Source organism: Ascaphus truei, chromosome 2, assembly GCF_040206685.1.
Source record: "Ascaphus truei isolate aAscTru1 chromosome 2, aAscTru1.hap1, whole genome shotgun sequence".
Taxonomy (NCBI): Eukaryota; Metazoa; Chordata; class Amphibia; order Anura; family Ascaphidae; genus Ascaphus; species Ascaphus truei.
Window position 1 is genome coordinate 429,997,535 of NC_134484.1, and position 18,723 is coordinate 430,016,257.

Sequence of the window (18,723 nt, forward strand, 5' to 3'; positions counted from 1 at the left end):
AGTATTATTTTGATTAATAATGGAAAATTATTAATACAATTATTATGAAAATATATTATATTAATAAAAAATATATACATATGAATTAAATTCAAAATCTAATCTATATATATCAATATATATAGATTATTATATATTATATATATACATATATATATACAGTGCTTGACAAATCACCCAAAAATCTACTCGCCGAACCAAAAAATCTACTCGCCACCTAGTCCCGCCCCCAACTCCGCCCCTAGTCCCGCCCCCAACCCCGCTTTAAAATAAAATATATAAATAAAATATTTAATAAATTCCTAGTAAGAACAACATTCGTTTTTGACATAAATGTATTTATTGTATTACATTATACTACAATTAGTCCTTGTTACGTGTGTGTGTGTGTGTGTGTGTGTCGGATGTACAAATAAAAGCCAGATGTGAATGACTAGTTTCCCGAACCCCTTAACCAGTGTCTGGACGTCGCCGCTTCACAATATCTAAAGCAGCAATCCCGCCTGGGATCTTACCTGATTCGCAGTCCCTCAATGTCCATGTACCCTCATTCCCGCAATGTTATACATTGGAGGGGATGTGTTCCCTACCTGTCTTCTGGGTTAGGGGGGGTTCCGATGTCTTCCGTGTGAAGCTTGAGTCAGATCTGGAAGAAAGCAGTATAAGTTATTTCTGTGTAGTTAGGGCAGTTAAGATATATAGGGTAAATAAGATATCCAGATCCAGAGTGTGAGACAGACATAGAGTGTGGGTGAGAGACACAGAGTGAGACACAGAGAGAGGGTGAGAGAGGGTAAGAGAGGGTGAGCGTCAGAGAGAGAGAGAGAGAGAGAGTCAGAGAGAGAGAGTCAGAGAGAGAGAGAGTCAGAGAGAGAGAGTCAGAGAGAGAGAGAGAGTCAGAGAGAGAGAGAGTCAGAGAGAGAGAGAGAGTCAGAGAGAGAGAGAGTCAGAGAGAGAGAGAGAGTCAGAGAGAGAGAGAGAGTCAGAGAGAGAGAGAGAGAGAGTCGGAGAGAGAGAGTCAGAGAGAGAGAGTCAGAGAGAGAGAGTCAGAGAGAGAGAGTCAGAGAGAGAGAGTCAGAGAGAGAGTCAGAGAGAGAGAGTCAGAGAGTGAGAGAGTCAGAGAGAGTCAAAGAGAGAGAGAGAGTCAAAGAGAGAGAGAGAGTCAAAGAGAGAGAGAGAGTCAAAGAGAGAGAGAGAGACAGAGAGTCAAAGAGAGAGAGTCAAAGAGAGAGAGGGGGGGTCAGAGAGAGAGGGTCAGAGAGAGAGAGAGAGTCAGAGAGAGAGAGTCAAAGAGAGAGAGAGAGTCAGAGAGAGAGAGAGAGTCAGAGAGAGAGAGAGAGTCAAAGAGAGAGAGAGTCAAAGAGAGTCCAATAGTCAGAGAGAGTCAGAGAGAGAGTCAAAGAGAGAGAGAGAGTCAAAGAGAGAGAGAGAGTCAAAGAGAGAGAGAGAGAGTCAAAGAGAGAGAGAGAGTCAAAGAGAGAGAGAGAGAGGGTCAGAGAGAGAGAGGGTCAGAGAGAGAGAGGGTCAGAGAGAGAGAGTCAAAGAGAGAGAGAGAGAGGGTCAGAGACAGACAGAGAGAGAGAGAGAGAGAGGGTCAGAGACAGATAGAGGGTCAGAGACAGATAGAGGGTCAGAGACAGATAGAGGGTCAGAGACAGATAGAGAGGGTCAGAGACAGATAGAGAGGGTCACAGACAGACAGATAGAGAGGGTCAGAGACAGACAGAGAGAGAGGGTCAGAGACAGACAGAGAGAGGGTCAGAGACAGACAGAGAGAGAGGGTCAGAGACAGACAGAGAGAGAGGGTCAGAGACAGACAGAGAGAGAGGGTCAGAGACAGACAGAGAGAGAGACAGAGACACACAGAGACAGAGAGGGCGAGAGACAGAGACAGAGAGGGCGAGAGACAGAGAGAGGGCGAAAGACAGAGGGTGAGACGGGGTGTGATTGGGTGGGTGGGGTGACAGGGTAATTGGGTGGGGTAATTAGGTGGGGTGATGGGGTGATTGGGTGGGGGGACGGGGTGATTGGGTGGGGTGATGTGGTGGGGTGACACTTCAGGTATCCTACACCTACACACGCACACGCACACACACACACACTCTCTCATACATACACACTCATACACACACTCGTATGCATGCACACACACACCCACACACCCAGCATGTCACACACACACACACACCCAGCATGTCACACACACACCCAGCATGTCACACACACACCCAGCATGTCACACACACACCCAGCATGTCACACACACACCCAGCATGTCACACACACATCCAGCATGTCACACACACACACACACACATCCAGCATGTCACACACATCCAGCATTTCACACACACACACACACACACACACACACACACACACACACACACACACACACATCCAGTATGTCACACACACACACACACACACACACACACACACACACACACACACACACACACACACACACACACACACACACACATCCAGCATGTCACACACACACACACACACATCCAGCATGTCACACACACAGACCCAGCATAGCACACACACAGACCCAGCATAGCACACACATAAAGACAGATAGACACAGCATCCTTTGGACACAAGGAGGGAGGGGGGTCGGGCGGGCTGTGGAGATGGTAATGCATGAGGCAGGGGGAGCACTTACTTCCTCTATAAACAGCCCTGGAAAGGATTGAGGACGTCACTGCTCCTGCTCATATAGAGCAAACCAGCCAGCCCAGGCGCTTCAAACACAGACCCAGCATAGGTCACACACACACACACACACACAGCATGTCTCTCTCTCACACACACACACACATCCAGCATGTCACACACACAGACACACACAAATCAAGCATGTCACTCACACACACACACACACACACACATCCAGCATGTCACACACACAGACCCAGCATAGCACACACAGAGACCCAGCATACCACACACACAGACCCAGCATAGCACACACATAAAGACAGACAGACACAGCATCCTTCGGACACAAGGGGGGGGGGGGGGTCGGGCGGGCGGGCGGTGGAGATGTTAATGCATGAGGCAGGGGGAGCACTTACTTCCTCTATAAAAAGCCCTGGAAAGGATTGAGGACGTCACTGCTCCTGCTCATATAGAGCAAACCAGCCAGCCCAGGCGCTCAGCACACACACACACACACCCAGCATGTCACACACACACACACACCCAGCATGTCACACAGACCCAGCATAGCACACACACACAGACACAGCATCCGTTGGACACAAGGAGGGAGTGGGGGGGGGTCAGTGATGGTGCGTGGGCTCCTGATTGGGATCGATGCCGGGCTGGGAGGGGGGGGGGGTTAGTGATGCTGCTTGGGTGCGTGGGCTCCTGATTGTGATTGATGCCGGGCTTGGGGGTCGGGAGGGGGGGGGTCAGTGATGCTGCTTGGGTGCGTGGGCTCCTGATTGTGATCGATGCCGGGCTGGGGGGTCGGGAGGGGGGGGGGGTCAGTGATGCTGCTTGGGTGCGTGGGCTCCTGATTGTGATCGATGCCAGGATGGGAGGGGGGGTCAGTGAGGCAATGGTGTACTGTGGCAACGGTGTACTAACCTTCAAGCAGAATACAAAAGGAAGGATGATTCGTGTGCGTGGGCTTATATAGAGCCTGTAGCTGGCAAAAAAAAAAAAAACCTTGCATCGCGCCAAGTCCCGTCAAACCAATCAGGAAGAAGGATTTTGAAAAAAACTGTTTTTTTTTTTTTTTTTTTTTTAAACAAGCATAGAACCGCGTGCGCTGCGCGGCCATGAGGCTGAGTCGCCAGGAGGCCAAATCTTGTTGGCCCTGGCGACCTGGCGACCGTATTTGTCGAGCACTGTATATATATATAAACCAAAAAAGAAGCATACATCGATGAATGAATTGGCAATAAAAAGTCAACACCAGGTCGCAAAAAAGATTGGACACTATACAATAGTACTGGTATCCAAGCTTTCATTAAGACTTCCTGGAGCCAAGCTGTTAGCACTTGTATCCTATCTCCTGCTAGAATAGAGGGAGATATATGTTCAAGACCCATGACCTTAAGACCAACCGTGTTTTTATTGTGGCAATGGAAAAAATGTTTGGATAAATAATGGTTAGTAATACCATCTAATATATTCCTCCTATGCTCCAAAAAGCGTGTGGAAAGTGGTCTAGTGGTGCGACCTACATACTGTAAACCGCACCTACACGTGATAAGGTAGACTACAAAGGTAGTTTGGGAGTTGATGAAGCCCTTTACTGAAAAGACTTCACCCATAGAGAAGGATGTCAAGTTTTTACTTGTCTCTATAAAAGAACATGTAATACATCTTCCTCTATAACACCGAAAGTTACCTAAAGGCTAGGGTCCAAGAAAGCAATTTAGTGGGAGCTAGCATAGTTTTCTGGCACTCAGCCCTCCTATATATAATGGTGGGCTGTAGCTCCAAGTAATCCTTCAAAACAGGGTCATGTGTGAGTATGCCAGAATGTTTATTTAATATAGATCTCACAGACCTGTGAGACTGACTGTATCTAGTAGAAAAGGCCATCTTATCATGAGGTAATGACCTCGTTTTCTTAAAGGCTCTGGCCTGATGTTTCTCTGTAGAAATACTCATTAATTGTTGTCTATCCAGACATGCTGCCTTTTGACAAGATTCCTCTATTAATGATTCCTTGAAGCCCTTCTCAATAAATGTAGCCTTCATTATATATAATGTGTAAAAGTTCCAATAGCGCAGACTGTCGTATAATAAAATCAACACCAACATAATAATTTTCAATGTATCCACTTCCTTGTTGCATGAGTCTACAGTGGGTGCTTTTACACACATACACACACTATATAGTGTGTGTGTGTGTGTGTGTGTGTGTGTGTGTGTGTGTGTGTGTGTGTGTGTGTGTGTGTGTGTGTAAGTAAAAGTTCCAATCATGCAGACTGTCATAATATATACACGCATGCACACATTATACACACACACACACACGCCGTGAACAGTTATACTGTATCTTATATATTCTCGCTCAATCCCCATGAAAATGTGCACAATTGTCATTCGGTTATGTAGATGAAAACTATATAAGAAGCACAATGTAGACAATCAGCTGATGTTAACTAAATTGATGACACTGTAGTATGTCAACAAGTACCAGATAAACTGCGATATGTTCATGTTCATTAAATGAGAAATAGGTGTTTTTCCTTTGTTGCTCGTAAATCTGTTAAACTGTTGTAATCTAATGTGAAATATTAAGATTACTATAAAGTATGGCTCAAAGTGTGTGTTCAAAATGTCTTCCTTCTGCTGAAACACAAGCCACTGTCTGATTGCATAATCGGTAATACGTTGATCTAGTTGCTCCCACTCCTGAACGATACCTTGTTTTACTAATTACTTTTTTTTACTCCTCCTAGCGACCATCCTTTATCAGGAAACATTGTATGTATGCCTTTGTGACCATAATTCTTGATCTGTTTCAAGCACTTTTTATAACGTGATTATCTTCTTTGCTAAATTCTGCTGAACCCCGTTATAATGCGGTCCTCAGGGGCCACCCGATCAGACCGCGTTATAACCGGGATCACGCAAATTTTTTTTTAAATGGTCGCTGGGCGCCCGATCGGAACGAGGGAGGAGGCAGGAGTGAGGCGCCGGCAGCCCCAGCACGTTCCCCCAGAAGCCCCAGCACTTCCCCTAGCGAGCACTTCCCCCAGCAGCCCCACCACGATTCCCCAGCACCTCTCCCACCACGATTCCCCAGCACCTCTCCCACCACGATCCCCCAGCACCTCTCCCACCATGATCCCCCAGCACTTCTCCCACCACGATCCCCCAGCAGCCCTAGCCCCAGCACTTACCTCAGCAGCCCCACCACGATCCCCAGTCATAGAGGGAGGAGGCAAGCACCACCAGAGGTAGGGAGTGTGAGTGTGTGTGTGTGTGTGTGTGTGTGTGTGTGTGTGTGTGTGTGTGTGAAGTTTGTTAAAAAAAATAAATTAATATTCGGGGTACACTTCGGGGTCCACGCTCACACCGCGTTAAAGCGGATCATGCTATAACGGGGTTGGGAGGTACCATTTTGTTACTGTACATTTGATAAGGTCATCACACTGTCACCAATCCTAAAAAAAAATAAGTTTGCAAGCCTCTCTTCCATGTTGCTCCAATAAATTTCTGATTTCATCATCACATCTTACTTTTGGTTGTCATCTTGGTCTTTTAATCTCTTTTGAAATCCAGTCGAGTATCATATTTGTCAACAAATAATCATTTCTCCATGTGACATGTCCGGCCCACTGCCATTTTAATTTATCACCCTTGTGATGATGTCACAGACTTGTTTGGCATCTAACCCATTCAATCTGTTTCCTATCTCTTCGAGTAATACCCAGCATACATCTCTCCATACTTTTATGCTTTGTCTGAAGCATTTAAATCATCTTCGCATTTAGGGTCTAAGTTTCACATCCATATGTGAACACAGGCAGGATACACTGATCCTCAACTTTCCTTGTAAGGCACAGTGGAGGCTTCTCTTGAAATATGGTCTTGTTTCTTCCAAATGCGATCTATCCCATCTTCATTCTCCTATTGATTTCATTCAAAATTAATTTTTACTTCAGTGAGTTCTCCAATTTGTTGCTGGATGTCTTCTGGAGTACTTGCAAAAATAACAATGTCATCTGCAAATCATAGGTGACTTAAATATTCACTTTTGATTTTGATTTCTTTTTTTTCCCAGTTGAATGTCTTGAACAGTTCTTCAAATCTCACATAGTTACATAGTAGATGAGGTTGAAAAAAGACATACATCCATCAAGTTCAACCTATGCTTAATGTAGACGACAGATACTTATCCTATATTTGTATTTACAGTATATTGATCCAGACGAAGGCAAGCAAAAAAGTCCTGTGAAATATCATCTACAGTAATGATATCTCATAAGGGGAAAAATAAGTTCCTTCCTGACTTCAAATATTGGCAATCAGAATACTCCCTGGATAAACATCCTTCCCATGTTTACTTATTTGGTATATAAGAAACAGAGAAAAGACAAGGCGCACAACGCACATAGTGAAGTACAGTTTAAAAATTATGCTTTACTAGAAGATAATAAGTTCTGCTTACATCAAGAGAAATAAAAACAAGCATTTGTTAAGTGGGGTTACCACACAGGGAACAGCTGGACTCGTCAGGTTTCATCCACTGTCAGGAGGAACCGGAGACCAACGATCATCTGACCAGATAGGTGGAGGGGGGGGGGGGGTCCTCTGGATCCTTAGAGGGCACTCACTCCGTTTCTGGAAGCCAAGACGTTAAATCCACAGTGTGTATATACATACAGTCCCAAGGAAGCGTACAGTCTGCTCTGCTGTTGCCTTCCACTGCTACACGCCGGTAGCACGCTGTTGTGCCTCATGGGACGCCCGCTGATGACGTCACTGGTATTTCTTTCAGTGCCGAGCCCAAGGCAGAGTCTGTAGTGTCCACAGAGTACAGCGCAATGTGCCGTGCAGCAACTAAGGGAGGCACAGAACGAACCAGGCAGGGACGAAGTCCCAAGGAAGCGTGCAGTCTGCTCTGTTGTTGTTTTCCACTGTTACACGCCAGCAGCACGCTGTTGCGCCTCACGGGACGCCCGCTGGTGACGTCACTGGTAGTTCTTTCAGTGCAGAGCCCAAGGCAAAGTCTGTTAAGGCCACAGAGTATAGCGCGATGCACCGTGCAGCAACCAAAGAGGACACAGAGCAAAAGGGATGACTGACGCACGGGACAGGAGGGGATAAAAGATAATCAAGATCTTATTATCAGACAGGCGGATAAGGGAGGCGGTGTTGTCCTTCAGAATCGTAAGGATTAAACCTGAAACCTGACGAGTCCAGCTGTTCCCTGTGTGGTAACCCCACTTAACAAATGCTTGTTTTTATTTCTCTTGATGTACGCAGAACTTATTATCTTCTAGTAAAACATCTTTTTTAAACTGTACTTCACTATGTGCGCTGTGCGCCTTGTCTTTTCTCTGTTTCTTTAGTCCCAGGGGTGTTGAGCCACTCCCCAAGAAAGGCTGCAGACGCATCATTTGTGATTTTACACCTACAAGGTCATCACTATTGTTTATTATATTCTATATTCACTTGTATGTATTATATCACATTATCACGTCATTAGCTGCGCACTATCACTTTTTACATACTTATTTGGTATATACCTGTATACCTTTCCTTTCTAAATATATATCCAACCTTTTTTTGAAGATATCTATTGTATCTGTTGGTATGGAAAGTTTTGGTGACATGATTTCCCCCTATCGTACACCTTTGCTGATCCTTATCTTGCTTGTATCTTTATGTAATATAATGGCATTGTCGTAAATGTGCTTTATAATATCAAAGTACGTTTCTTAAACACTTTGTATTCTTGAAGCATCTAAAAGCATGTAGGACCACTGAGGTGTAGACAGATTCAGATGCTTTTCCATAAACTACGAATCTTAAGCTGAGTGGTAGATCATATTAATTACTTCGGAAAATCACTTCTTGTACAACTTGGATGCGATCCATTGTCTGTTTTTTTATCCCCTGCAAAATCCTGCTTGTTTGCTAGGGTAGGTAAAGTCTAGGGTCTGTTGTAGCAGATCAGTGAGTATCTTGATTTGGTCTGTAGCTCTTGAGGTCTTCTTTTTCTCCTTTCTTGTAAATGAGGATAACTATGGCATTACTTCATTGTTCTGCAATGTTCTTGTTCTTCAAGCAGCATGAAAAGAGTTTTGCAAGGATTTGTTTCTACTTCTTCCCCAGCTTCTTTCAAGATTTCAGTTATAATTCCATTTTCCTCCGGAGCCTTCCCAGTCTTCCTTATCCTTCCCACAAATCCATATCTCACTGCCTCAAAATTAAAGGAAGGTGGCAACGGGTGTTCAGGAGCACATATTGTGACACCAGTGCTGGTACTGTACTGGTACTTTTTTACTCCTTGGTGTAAAAAAAAAAAAACAACGGATGTGTGGCAGATCATGTCAAATTATGTATTAAAAATGGCAGGTATCAGACAAACCAAAAGAGATAAAGTAGCTACTACATTATTTTAAAATGTACCTATTAAAAGTGAACTTTTACCCTATACCATCAATTTATTACTTATGGGACTGAGTGCCCACAACTGGGGTTGCTTTCTCTTTTTGTAGAATATACTTATTATCTACCACAATGGAGCACCTTTCCTTTTCCCTATCTTGGCTGAGTAAGGGTTAACTCTTCTGTATGCCTTAGTGAAGTTAGAAGAAAATATGAAGGCCTAATGAACTCAAAAGTGAACACATTCTAGTAGAGCAGGGGTGGGCAACCTACTTTTAAATGTAGCCACAGGTGTGGCGAATTAGAAGTGAAAATAGCCACACCATGTAAAAATTGAGGTATTATGTTGCGCATGTGAAAAGTTTATAAATTCCCAGGTCCGTTCTATAGTGTGTGAGCGCGTGCCTGTGCGAACGCGAACGCGCGTGCACGTGACACATGCTTTTTGTGTGTATGCTGTGAGCGAGTGAGATAGTGTGTGTGTGTGTGTGTGTGCGTGTGCGTGTGCGTGTGTGTGTGTGTGTGTGTTATAAATACGTTTGAAATAAATAAATTAATACTTTAATAAATTATTTATTAACATTGTACATGCGTACATACACACACATTTCAGCGGCGGTAGCAGCGCAAAATCTTTCTTTTCCTCATCTTCCCCCGTCGGCTGGTTACACGCTCACTGCCGTGCGCACGCGCGGCATCATTATAGAAAGGCTGACTAACCTCAGCCAACTATAACTGCCGTGCGCGCGCACGGCGCAGCAAGCGCACGCACTCAGACCGCAAACTCCCTCATCCTCTCACCCCCCATCATCCTCCTCTCACACCACCACCACTACCATCATCATCATCATCTCCTCACCCCAATCATCATCATCTCATTTAATCCCACCTCATCTCCCCCAGCACCCTTTCCTCTCCCAGCACCCCTGTCCTGCCCCCAGCACCCTTGTCCTGTCCCCAGCACCCTTGTCCTGCCCCCAGCACGCTTGTCCTGCCCCCAGCACCCTTGTCCTCCCCCCAGCACCCTTGTCCTCCCCCCAGCACCCTTGTCCTCCCCCTAGCACCCTTGTCCTCCCCCCAGCACCCTTGTCCTGCCCCCAGCACCCTTGTCCTGCCCCCAGCACCCTTGTCCTGCCCCCAGCACCCTTGTCCTGCCCCCAGCACCCTTGTCCTGCCCCCAGCACCCTTGATCTCCCCCTGCACCCTTGTCCTGCCCCCAGCACCCTTGATCTCCCCCAGACCCTTGTCCTCCCCCCAGCATCCTTGTCCTCCCCCCAGCCCCTTTCAGAAGTCCCCCTCATCATCAGTCCCCCTCCCCATTCCTACCAGATCGCGGTACAGAGGCGATGGAGGCAGTGGTGGCGGGAGGGGGTCAGGAGGGAAGCGCAGCAGCACATCAACTTCAGCTGGAGCCGACTCGGAGGGGAGCGCGGTAGCGCGTCAACTTCTGAAGCCGGATCGGAGGAGAGGGAGCGCGCGCATTCAGAGCCCTGGAGCGGGCGCGCGCGCATTCGGAGCCCTGGAGTGGCCCTGTTCGCCACAGTTTCAGTGCCAATTCGCCACAAGTGGCGAATGGTGACAGGGTTGCCCACCCTGGTAGTAGAGGTACAGATAATGTAAGAATCAGAGTAAGCTTAATTGTTAACAAGAGATGGAGAAACATCATAGTGGAGCATGAAAGTTCATCTGAAAGAGCAGCCAGAATCATCATTCAGTTAATAACGAGATACAGGCTTCAAATAATCCTAGTGTATGCTCCAACATATGTGGGCTTCATTCTTCAAGAAGAATCCAAACAGAGAATGGACCCAATGGAATCAAGAATCTAGACTATAATCAAGACTGTATCCTAACACATGGGTGTGCAAACTGGGGGTAGAGGGCGTGTGATTTTCTAGGTGGGGGGGGGGGGGCGCGCAGCGGTTACAGAGGCCCCGGGGTCTTCCCCAAGGCATTTCAATCAAATGCCGGGGGAGCACGCGTGGGCTCTGTTATTTCCCTTAGCTTCCAGCGATACGGCGTCATGGCATCACACCGTCAAATAACGCAGTGGGGTCATGTGATGTCACGTTACCATGACAGCGTGGCATCATTTGACACCGGAGCCCATGTAAGATGGGAGTGCGCGAGCAAGGGGGGACAACATGCAGGGGGAAAAGTTTGTGCACCCCTGTCCTAACTAACAAAAAAACTGTGATTAAACACTGCACAGTCCTTATCCGTTTTATCACAAGCAGTGATTATTAATTAATTAATTGATTGATTGATTAGCTACAAATTACATCTGAATGTGAAGTTAAAAGAAAATTGATTCAAAAGTAGACAATCAACATCAATAGCTTTAAAATCAACAGCAGAGAATTTCAACTAGAAATTAAGAATCGCTTAAGCTTGCTCGAAATGCATGGGAACACTTTATGAAACTATTATGAAGAATTTTTGAAGATTTTAGTTGAAAGTGCAGAACAAACTGCAGGAATTGCAAACAAAAAAGAGAAAAAGAAAATATCTGATGAGACAAAACAATTAATGAAGAGACGACAAGAAATTAACCAAACCCAAAAAGCATGAATAAGAATTGAATATGCAGAGCAGACAATCCGCAAACATGTAACTGAAGATTTAAGAACATTTAACTGTGATATGGGGAAGGCTATTGAAGATAACAAAAGCTTAAAGAAGACAAAGCAACGACTTATGGTTGGGAAGAGGAAAATCATTGCACTATAACAAGACTATGGATCAACAATAAAAGACTGTGCACTTCTAAAGAGAGTTGCTGACTTCTAACAAGCGAGAAGAAACCACCAATGATGTACCGAAGGGTTGTTATCATATGTATGTATGTGTGTAGAAATAAGGATATTCAGCGCTCGTGCTGCAGAAGTTGTGGTTGGAAAGATCCCTGTGCTGCACGTGCATGGAGCGTCTCCCCAGAGGCTCCCACTTCAGAGGTGATCCCCCCTAAAAAGGGGGGGAGGACACCCTGAGAAACAGAGAAAGAAAAATTGCACAAAAGCGCACAAGGGATGGAGTTAGTATTATTTATTAAAACAAACACATAGATAGCTGAGAGGATCCAACCCCTCCTCAGCTCAAAAGGTAAAATGCCCAGATACTAAAACCATACATATGGTCTCTAAACATAGAATATCCTAAGACAATAAAACACATACAACAAAAGACAGTCAATGTAAAAATAAACAAAGAAAGTACTGACAGCCCAAGGGGATTTAAATAAAAACCGCCATGGAGGACTATAATACCGCTGACAGGGGGAGACGAACACTTACACTAAGGCAAAGGTGGGGGTCCACGGATGACCGCACAAGATCCGGATCGCGGCACCAGGGAAGATGAAACAGCCACCACTAGAGCCTCAGGCAGGCTCCGTCTCAGCCTCTCAGCAAACACGCGCAGGATGACCTGTCGTGACCTCTACGCGTTTCGCACCACGTGCTTCGTCAGGAGGTCATCCTGCGCGTGTTGGCTGCGACGGAGCCTGCCTGAGGCTCTAGTGGTGGCTGTTTCATCTTCCCTGGTGCCGCGATCCGGATCTTGTGAGGTCATCCGTGGACCCCCACCTTTGCCTTAGTGTAAGTGTTCGTCTCCCCCTGTCAGCGGTATTATAGTCCTCCGTGGCGGTTTTTATTTAAATCCCCTTGGGCTGTCAGTACTTTCTTTGTTTATTTTTACATTGACTGTCTTTTGTTGTATGTGTTTTATTGTCTTAGGATATTCTATGTTTAGAGACCATATGTATGGTTTTAGTATCTGGGCATTTTACCTTTTGAGCTGAGGAGGGGTTGGATCCTCTCAGCTATCTATGTGTTTGTTTTAATAAATAATACTAACTCCATCCCTTGTGCGCTTTTGTGCAATGTTTCTTTCTATGTATGTGTGTGTCTATATATATATATATATATATATATGTATATAGGTATCTGTACCGTGTTAGCCGAGCTTAATAATCAAAATGAATACACAATACCATTCTGTGGCTAACGAAATGCTTTTATTTGTGCGTGCTTTCAAGATACACTGATCTCTTCCGGCGGTGTTACAATGAATAAAGCAAGGTTTAACTTAAAAACAGGGCATCTTGGAATGTTATCTGTGACTGAAACTTATGCCCCCCCCCTGAAATAGTCCCTGAATGTTAGTGATGGAAGTGTGTGTGTATGTAAATATAAATGTAGCCCCGGTCTCTTTCCAGCCCCAGAGACCCCCTTTGTAGCGTGCCGAGCAGTCGCGGGTGCCGCCGGAGGCAGCGATGGACCCGCCGGCAAGCAGAAAAGGTGGGGGCCGGAGCAGGGAGCGCTCCAAGTCCTCGGAGTCTCGGCGGCGCACCCGGCTAGCGGGGGCCAGCATTACCGATGCATGCGCAGTGATCGTGCATGCGCAGATAGGGCTAGGGAGTTGCGTATGCGCAGTGCAAGCACGCACGCGGCCCCAATGCAAAAGCAGCCTCCACGGGACTACAGTTCCCATGAGGCTTAGGGCCAAAGACCCCAGGTGTCCCAGAGTGGCCAATGAGGGCCAAGGATTCTCAGACAGGGAGAAAGGGATACATTTCGCGGGCTTAGCAGAGGCAGTTGGAGCTGGGAGCAGGAAGGGAGAGGCAGGGTGTAGGGAGCAAGTGGCTCCTACACCAGGTAAGGTAATCCCCAGGTCCCAGGTAGGCCCCAATCCCCAATAGGGTAGTGGGTAGGTTCTGAGGGAAGGCCCCTAAGGTAGGGACCCTGCCCTTAGGTGTGTGTGTGTGGTGTGTAGTCTTGTCAGTGACACAGCTGTCAGTGCTGTGTGCGCTGACAAGGAGACACTAGGTTGAGTGCAGTGCGGTTGCTGCAGGTATTGGGTAAGCTAGTGAGAGGGGATCCGGGAGCGTCAGAAAAAGGGCTACATAAATTTATACAGCACCTTACAAAAGTGTGTGTGGAGTGGGAGTGTATACCAACGGTGTGGGTAGGTGTGGAAATGTAAGAGGGTGTTGCATTACTAAAAGTGCGTGTAGATACTATGTGGTCCCTATTGGTAAATAGGGTTGGAATTACATACTCTATTTGTATGTGTAAGAGACAGCTGTGTGCGCAATCATATAGCGCAGTATGTATAGACATGGCCTTAAGCATTCATGGGAAGAGTTCTCTTGTGTCAGTAGTGACTCATGAAACTGCGGTCTCCGTTTAGGCCACCGCTAAGTGTCCCAAACAGTTGCATCAATTAGTATTCATGCAACCGTCCCTCTTTCAGTGTTCTAAGATTACCTTTTAGTATGGCCACCTTCAGATCGTTTATCTCATGGCCAGAGTCAGAGAAATGTTCAGTGTTCGCCGACTGGATTGTCTTTTGTTCTGCGTGTGATGCTGTGGCGAGTGTGTGTGTGTGTGTGTGTGTGTACGAATTATAAAGCTATTAGATGCTTGTCTGATTTTTTTTAAGAGCCAGAGTTGTGTTGAGAGCAGGTTGAAGAGGCTGTACGAGCTCAACTAGCACAAGCCCCGCCAGGGCCGGTGCCAGGGGTGAGTAAGGGGTGAGTAAGAGAGGCGACATCCTCAGATGGCATTTTCCTAGTGCGTAATTTTTCAGTTTAAAATTATCATTTTTAATAAATAATAATTTTATACTGGAAAATGCTGCCCTGGGAAAATCGGTGCCATCGGTTGTGGAACTTTGCCTGTAACAATAATAGAATATATATATAGAGAGCCTAAAATGTGCCCTACCTAGCCCCATGGTTACAGAGGACTTGTTTTCTTCCCCACAACAATGTAACGGTTTATCGTGGGAGAGCGCGGGGCCACTGTAAGTGCCTCTTAGGCTACGGCCCCGCTGTCTGCGCTGCACGCACGCCTGCCGGGCTGGCGGTGCATGCAGCTGAATTCAGTGAGCTGCAAGGGGAAAGACGGGGGGCATGACGGGGGCGCGGCCATGTCACCCGGCAGGTTCACCCTCATTGGCTGAACCGCCGGGGCGTTGCCTAGCGCTCCATCGCCAGTGTTAATCTCAATTTTCGGATCTGCAAGAAAAAAAAACTCGCCGCGTGGTGGCCATCCCTTGTAGCGGGCCCGGCCCCATTGAGAGGCGGCTTTTGTCCACGCTGCAGCAGCCAGTGGGGACCAAGCCTTACCTTCTCAGGAGTGGCATCTCCTGCTGCAGTGTCTTGTTGTCATGGCGATGTGACGTTACACATGACGCCGTGTCGTAGGAGATGCCGTTCCAGAGAAGGCAAGCGTCTTGGGTGGTGGCTTTCTATGCTGTGCATCTCTGGCCGACAGTAACACACACACTCACTGACGCACATTTACTAACAAACTTCTGCCTCCCTCCCTGCTGCACTATGAGGACTCCTCCACTCCTCCATGCCAGACTGTCAGAAGTTACAAACATTTGGGGAGAGCAGTCCCGGAGTGCTCTGCCTCACTCCGTCCCCCTTGTTCCTTCACGCTCACCAATGTATCCCCCCCCCCCCAGCACGGCAGACTTAAGCGGTGGAGGACAGACTGACCTATCAGTTAATGCCACGACCCGAAACAGCTCGCTCAATCCTGCTTTGCGCTCCAGCTAGCAAAGTAGGATAGGGTGCGGCGTTGCTGGTCGTGGCGGTAACTGACATGGCAAAATTTAGGCCATGGTAGCCCACGATATATATAGATATATCTATGAAAATGGGGGATTAGGTGTGTGTGTGTGTGTGTGTGTGTGTGTGTGTGTGTGTGTGTGTGTGTGTGTGTGTGTGTGTGTGTGTGTGTGTGTGTGTGTGTGTGTGTGTGTGTGTGTGTGTGTGTGTGTGTGTTTTTTTTTTTTTTACAGGCAAAGTTCCACAACCTATATTGATTTTGTTAATGGCACCTAAACATATATGTGTAAATCAACATCAAAATTGTTTACTGTCTGATTCCAATTCTTTTTCCTCTTACACAAAAATAAAGCATAGCTGGCTTATTTACTTTAGATTGTTGTTGTAGTGAAGATTACATTTTTTTTGTGTGAAGAGTTCTAGAAACAACTGTGTGTGTTAATCATGAAAGAGAAGCTGTTCGCTTTTAGAAATGTCACAGCATTCTCCTTCGAACTGCAAATACCAAGGGTGAAAATATCTGCATTGTGTAAAATACCAGTATGTTTGTTCTGTGATTTGTCCCAGTCATTATTCATATTAATGAGTGCAACGACGATGACGTCATAATGATGTCAGTACTTTTATCTGAACATGCTCACAAGCTGGGGGTGGTGAAAGTGCTTCTTGCTGTCCGGTGGGGCAGAGCAGAACTGCAGTTATAAAGTGACCATAGCTGTAACAGGAGATGAACACGGTAGGAATCTATTTCCTGCATTTGGCTGATTTTTACTTTGAGATATGTTGACAACTACTTTAAAATGATTTTTTTATCATACTGTCAGTGTATAGTGATATAGTAGCGTAGGTTTAGCGACGAAGTGTAGTGTTTTTATGTTGTAGTACAATTTTTGCTTGTCTTTTACTGCCGTTTTGTGCTTAGCTTGTTTGTTTTAAATAATTGTTGATTCCATGGCTACAGTAGTGCAGAGGGGTTGTTCTGTGAACTATTTTTTACTGCAATTCTGCTCCTTTAACCTTTCTCTTGAGCAAATATAATAAAACATTGGTTGCCATAAAATAGGGAAACATAAATACCGTTTGTTCGCAGTAAGAAAGGAGTGAAAAACTATTGTACGTGCCAAGAGTAAATATGAGTTGTGTCGTCCGCAAATGATGACGACAACTTGTGTTTCTCTCCTCTCTTGAAAATGGTATATTCTTCAGCTAATTGAGTTGAAAGGACTGACGTCATCTCATTTCCTGGAATCGTGTTACAGCAGGGAAATGGAAATGTTAAACTCTAAACAAGATGCACATTGACGTCAGTAAAGACTCATGCTGTGATTTAGTCAGCTTCTTTCTGATTCATCATGCTACTGACAGACTTGGTGTGTTAACAGGACAGCATTCTGTTCTCTCAGAAAAGCAGCAGCACATTTTACTCTTCTTGAAAAGGTGGATTAGTGTCTTCTGACACTTTTCATGTGAATTGCCTGATATCTTGCAGTCTGTTGGGGGAAAATGTGGGGTGAGTAAGAGCAAGTAAGGATTTTGGTAGTTTATTTCTATTAATTTAGATTAATCTGTATTTATATGTATTACTTTGTCCTTTCTTCCTGTTACTTAAAATTCTTTGGGTTTTTTTTTACTGTCTATTTATTAGACCATTCATTGCAATGATGTTTTGAGCCTCCCTGTTGTTATAATCATGACACTATTGTGTTACAATTATGGAATTGTTTAGACCTTAGGGACATATTCTTAATAAAAATAAATTGGTTTCTTGCAAGTGTTGTAAAAAAACGAAACTTTATATATTTAGTAGCAATGTCTAAAGAGGTGTGTGTGTGTGTGTGTGTGTGTGTGTGTGTGTTTTTTTTAAAATTCACCCTGCAAATATTTGTTTGTAAATATGGTGATCTAAAAATGTAAGAGGGATGAGGATACTGCTTTTATCACTTGTATAGTTTCCCATTAGACATGCAAGGGATGTGAATTAATCTCACTGCCTTAACATTGAGGGGAGCAAACAATATTAACAATTAACCAGCCCTATTCAGAGTTCCTATGGTTAATAAAACCAGGGGAATCTCCAGATTGCAAATATTGATTTTAAGGCACAGTTCAATGTGAACATTTGACAAGGTCAAAGTGAACATTTTAACCAGCTTATTAGTAAAGCTTGTCTTCTTGGAAAGTTTTTTTTTTTTAAGCATGTAGGCTACTTTATTTTGTTTCTGTGTGATTAATGATGGCTTCATATTACTTTGCAAACGAAGAATAGAAGTTGGAGGACTGTCAAACTGTCGGATCACCAAAAGTCATCAGATAAAGATAGTAAAAACTCTCCAAAGCATGGAAAGGTTAAATGTTTAAAAAAATATTTTAAAAGCTTTAAAAAGAAAAAACGTAAGTCAGCTGTACATGTCACTTTTCTTGGTTCACTTCGGTCCTCATGGGGACTGCCCGTCTAATATTAGTTCTAAATGAAGAAGTCCGTATAGGACGAAACATGCGTTGAGCAGTGGTGGATTTCCCATTAGGCTAATAGGCCCAAGCCTAGGGCAGCAAATTTCCTCCCCCCATATACAGAGGCCCTGTTCTCTTCCCCACTGATTGCTAGCGGAGTACAAAGGAGATTATAGGTGGCACACCACTGCTTTAAAGAAAAAGTTTTTCAAGGTGTTTACATTTGGTGCTCACCTTCCGTTGATCCTGGCGTCCCAAAGCTAGATCCAAAGTAATAGCAAGATAGGAGAAAGGAAGAGGCACACAAATTGTAGTGGAATCAAATGATTTCAAATATATTAATGCATCAGAGCTAACAATGGTAACGTTTCAGGACAAGCAGTCCCTTCCTCAGAGGTGTTTGGTCTGAGGAAGGGGACTGCTTGTCCTGAAACGTTACCATTGTTAGCTCTGATGCATTAATACATTTGAAATCATTTGATTCCACTACAATTTGTGTGCCTCTTCCTTTCTCCTATCTTGCGATTGCTAGAGGAGAGTATGGGGCGTCTGTTAAGTTCTTACCTTCTCCTTCGTAGCATAGTCATGTTACCATG

At 45.1% G+C, this 18,723-nt stretch overlaps 1 protein-coding gene across 17 annotated transcripts in view; it reads left to right on the forward strand.

Moving 5' to 3' along the window:
- The window catches only part of CREM (cAMP responsive element modulator), a 120,603-nt gene that overhangs the window by 83,866 nt on the left and 18,014 nt on the right, over positions 1-18,723 (forward strand). The window contains exon 1 of one of the 17 annotated variants that reach the window (XM_075587767.1): positions 16,947-17,186. The exons of the other annotated variants lie outside the window; for them this stretch is intronic. Coding sequence (XP_075443882.1) covers positions 17,180-17,186 — 7 coding nt within the window. The 5' untranslated portion in view covers positions 16,947-17,179. Of the gene's footprint in view, positions 1-16,946; positions 17,187-18,723 lie in introns of those variants that run through there. 17 annotated transcript variants of the gene reach the window in all.